We start from the raw sequence: 4,119 nt of genomic DNA on the forward strand, positions 1-4,119 counted from the left end.
CAAGTGTAACCATGAGCACAACAAATTAGAATCTTTTAAGTCTGAAAACCATTCTGCGACTAAAATGAACACAACAGAACTGTACAGCAAAAGCTGTGACCTCTACCAAACATGTCGCCCATTACCCTTATTAACCAAGTCAACTATGAGGACTTTGCAAACGAAAATGTCGGCCTCCAGAAACCAGTCACGTGACGTACTCCATTCCCTTCTTTCCCCGCCATTGCATCAGCCGATTTAGAGCCGCCTTCCTGGAACCCGACTAATAAGCTGATTCGTGCTCGGGTTGATTGGCATGATGACTGACCAATAATTTTCCCGGGTAGGTAAGCCATGGCGGGGCACTCTCCATGGGCGCGCTCTGATTGGGCAGGGCCATGTGGGTTGCGGTCCGGCGTGGCTCCGGGCGGGTGTAGCTGCTCCTCTGCAGGAACAGGTAACCGCAAGCTCTGGGTGGTGGGCTCTGAGGGAGGAGTTAGGGGCGACGACCTTTGAGGGAAGCAGACGGACCTCGGACAGTTCTGAGGCGCCGCGAGAGCGGCTGGGTCCTGAGGCCTGAGAGCTCAGTTGCCCTAGCGGGTCTCTGGGCCAGGCCTCGCGAGGCCTCTGGAACCGGAGCCTGAGCTGGAGTCGGTGCGGGCAGCCGCCTGGCTACAGCGCAGCGGGAGAAAGGCCTCTTGTAGACCCCTGGAGCGCCGAGGGTGGAGTGGCCTCGGGTGGCCTTGCCGAGGACCAGGACCTTGGGAGGATCACGGTTGCCATTGACTACCCGCCCAAAGCTGAGGTTTTTTATGTCCCCCGGTTTTAATCCCCTAGGGGCGGGCGAGGATTTGGGGGTGGTAGTGAGGGTGGTCTGGATGGTTGGAATGCCTCTTGTGAGCCATTTCCTAATTTCTTAAAATTAGCTAAGTAGCTGATCCTGGTTCAGGTTCACCTGGAAGCACTTTCTATGCCCCATCATATTCAGCTATTACTTTGTCGGAGTCTGCATTTCCCGGTGTGCTTTAAGTTCACTGACAGTTTGCTGCTAAAGGATTATACCTAATCCTGAAGTACTTATTTAGCAACCATTGTACTAGATGTTGAGGATATACCCCTTTGGTGAGCAAAAATCAGTCATGATTCTCACAGAGGTGAAACTTCCAGCCTGTTGGGGACATGGACATGAAACAAGCAGTCCAATGCATGTGGAAGTTATGAAGGAAGACATCTGGAGCTACCAGAATAAAATAAGGAGAATCTGGTCAAGGAGAAGCCTTTCTTAAATAAGTCCCTGCAATTGATATGTCAAAAATGAGGAAACAAGTAGGAAAATGGAAAGAGGAGTAGGGTAGACATAAAGAGCACATTGAAAGGTCCTGTGGCTGGAGCCTCAACCAAGGGCCAGTGTGATTTAAGGTACTCAAGACCTTTACAGCCCTGTTTGGAAGTGGAATCTGAGGACCATCCTTTTTGCTACCTCTGTATCTCATACAGCCTTCTAGTATATTTATACTGAATAAATAAATTTGTGATGGTGACACAGCTTTTTTTTTTTTTTTTTTTTTTTTTTTAGTAGTCTCAGCCTCCATAGAGCTTATTGTCAATATATTGGATCCTTACATCATTTTGCAGTTATTTCTGTATGTGACTGTCTCCCTGTTGAGGGCAGAGAGTCATTCTTCTCGATTCCCAGCACAGTGTGCATTTATGTAGGTTGAATGAGTGAGCAAAATGGAAAATTTATGTGTCCTTTGTAATTCAGTTTATTTACCTCAGGTAGCCCATTTAGAGAAGGAGCAATGAACATTCTGAAACTGTGCTGTTGCTCAATCAGAATTGGCACTGTACGTTCATGTTTGCCACCATTACGATTCAATGAGAGCTGTGATGAGGAGGGACGAGGAAGAATATGGTGTGATAGAGTTTCTAAAAACCCTAGCCTTGACTCTCAGCATGGACATAAAAATCCTTATCTATGGGCGTTTTATTCAGCTCTTTGCCTCTTTCAGCCAGTGTTTCACCATCTTTTTGCCCAAAGGGCTTTTGTTTGAGTAATGAGTTGATTCAGTTGTGAATAAGTCAGTTGAAATTGTGTTTATGCATAAATCTGAGTCACAGTCTCTTGTTCACCTTGTATGTCTTTATTTTTTATCATCCTTATACGAAGGAAGAAAGGCCTTTGTACTAAGTGACTTAAAGTAATAGCATCCATATTCCTATAGGGCTTTCCAGTGTACAAATTGCTTCCCAAATATAGGATGGCTTTTGAGTGTCACGATACCTGGGTGGAGTAGGCAGAGTAAATGCTACTTTTTTACAAAAAAGGAAACGAGTTGTGATAAAGTGACTTATTTAAGATTAGAGTTGGGTCTTGAATCCTAGAGAATTAGCTAATGTCAGTGAGATGGTTCCCATTTTTTTCCAGATGCCCAGTGCTGCATGGCCCTACAGCACTATGCCAGTGATTGGTACCCTCCACTAAGGGCTGTCACTTTTCCCTAACCTGCCTCTCAGAAAAATCATAATAGATGTGAAAGAGTTTTGAAATTGTAAAGTTGTTCTATTTCCCAGTTTCTCTTCTGATTCCCTTTCTTTTTCCACTGGCTCTGAGCTCCACTTCCTCAGTGTGGCTGCACCTTCCTCACTCCCTAGGAATCTAACAGGTGGGAAGGTCGCAATCTACCAGTTGTGCTGGGGGTGCTTAGGCTAGGTGGGGGTAGGTATAGTCCTACTTGTAGGCGATCCCAGGGGTAGCCAGGCCCATCCCCAGGTCCACTGTGTTGCCACCAGCCTCCCCAAGATGGTCAGGCCAAACCCAGAGACCCTGGCTTTAGGGATAATAGGATTTTGCACGATTCTAGGCATGTAGATGAACAGAGCTGGAAGGATCCTTAGAGTTCATCTCATATGGACCCCGTTTTTTGTTGGTGAGGTAAAGTAACTCCCTTAAGGACTTGAAGCTAGGACTGGAACCCAGGTCTCTTGAGCATTCCCCCAACCCCAGTGAGCTGCTCTGCTGGACCGTAAACCATGACGTTTTTTTTTTTTTGTTTTTTTTTTAATTTTTTTTCAACGTTTATTTATTTTTGGGACAGAGAGAGACAGAGCATGAACGGGGGAGGGGCAGAGAGAGAGGGAGACACAGAATCGGAAACAGGCTCCAGGCTCTGAGCCATCAGGCCCAGAGACTGATGCGGGGCTCAAACTCACGGACCGCGAGATCGTGACCTGGCTGAAGTCGGACGCTTAACCGACTGCGCCACCCAGGCGCCCCAAACCATGACGTTTTTATTCTGATTTCCTAATTCCTGGCCTAGGCCATGGCAGACGTTTGGTGTAAATGAATACGTGAAGAAAGCACTCATGCTCTACTTGACGTGTTGGTATATTGAACCTTTTGAGGTTGGCACAGAAAGGAAGAACACGTGGGCCTGTTGCCTGCTGCTGCAGCAAATTTTGTTTCGATGATGATTTTCGCCTTGGATGTTACAACATAGAGGTTTTAGGATCAAACAGCTTACCGGTAGGATCAAGCAGCTTACCGGTGTCCTGCTTTGACTTGGCCTGAGAAGCCAGGAATCTTGTGTAATGTCTGCTTATCTCTTAGTTTCATTTCTCCTAATTTTCCTTTATTTTTTCTTTGGTTAGTTCCATAGGGTTAGTTTCAAGATGGACTCAACTCTAACAGCAAGTGAAATACGGCAGCGATTTATAGATTTCTTTAAGAGAAACGAGCACACCTATGTTCACTCATCTGCCACCATCCCATTGGACGATCCCACTTTGCTCTTTGCCAATGCGGGCATGAACCAGGTAAGGGTTTTTTGCTTTTTCGTAACAGTTTATTTATTTACTTATATTTTTTATTTTTATTTTTATTAACAGTTGTTTATTTTCAAGAGACAGAAAGAGCGCAAGCAAGGGAGGGGCAGAGAGAGGGAGAGACAGAATCTGAAACAAGATGCAGGCTGTGAGCTGTCAGCACAGAGCCTGAAGTGGGGCTTGAACCCATGAACTGCGAGATTATGACCTGAGCCGAAGTTGGATGCTTAACAGACTGAGCCACCCAGGCACCCCTGTTTTTTATTTATTTTTTAAATGTTTGTTTAAAAAAAAAAAAAAAAAAAAAAAAAAGGG

At 45.7% G+C, this 4,119-nt stretch overlaps 1 protein-coding gene across 2 annotated transcripts in view; it reads left to right on the forward strand.

The window, feature by feature from the left end:
• Positions 1–336: 336 nt before the first annotated feature.
• Positions 337–4,119, forward strand: part of AARS1 (alanyl-tRNA synthetase 1) — a 23,821-nt gene continuing 20,038 nt past the window's right edge. The window contains exons 1-2 of one of the 2 annotated variants that reach the window (XM_040443097.1): positions 337–436; positions 3,631–3,795. In XM_040443097.1, the coding sequence (XP_040299031.1) occupies positions 3,652–3,795 (144 nt within the window). In that variant the 5' untranslated portion in view covers positions 337–436; positions 3,631–3,651. Of the gene's footprint in view, positions 437–547; positions 785–3,630; positions 3,796–4,119 lie in introns of those variants that run through there. The other variant, XM_040443098.1, reaches the window with a different exon arrangement.

This window comes from Herpailurus yagouaroundi, unplaced genomic scaffold (genome assembly GCF_014898765.1).
Source record: "Herpailurus yagouaroundi ecotype Mexico unplaced genomic scaffold, PumYag 190, whole genome shotgun sequence".
In the NCBI taxonomy this organism is placed as follows: Eukaryota; Metazoa; Chordata; class Mammalia; order Carnivora; family Felidae; genus Herpailurus; species Herpailurus yagouaroundi.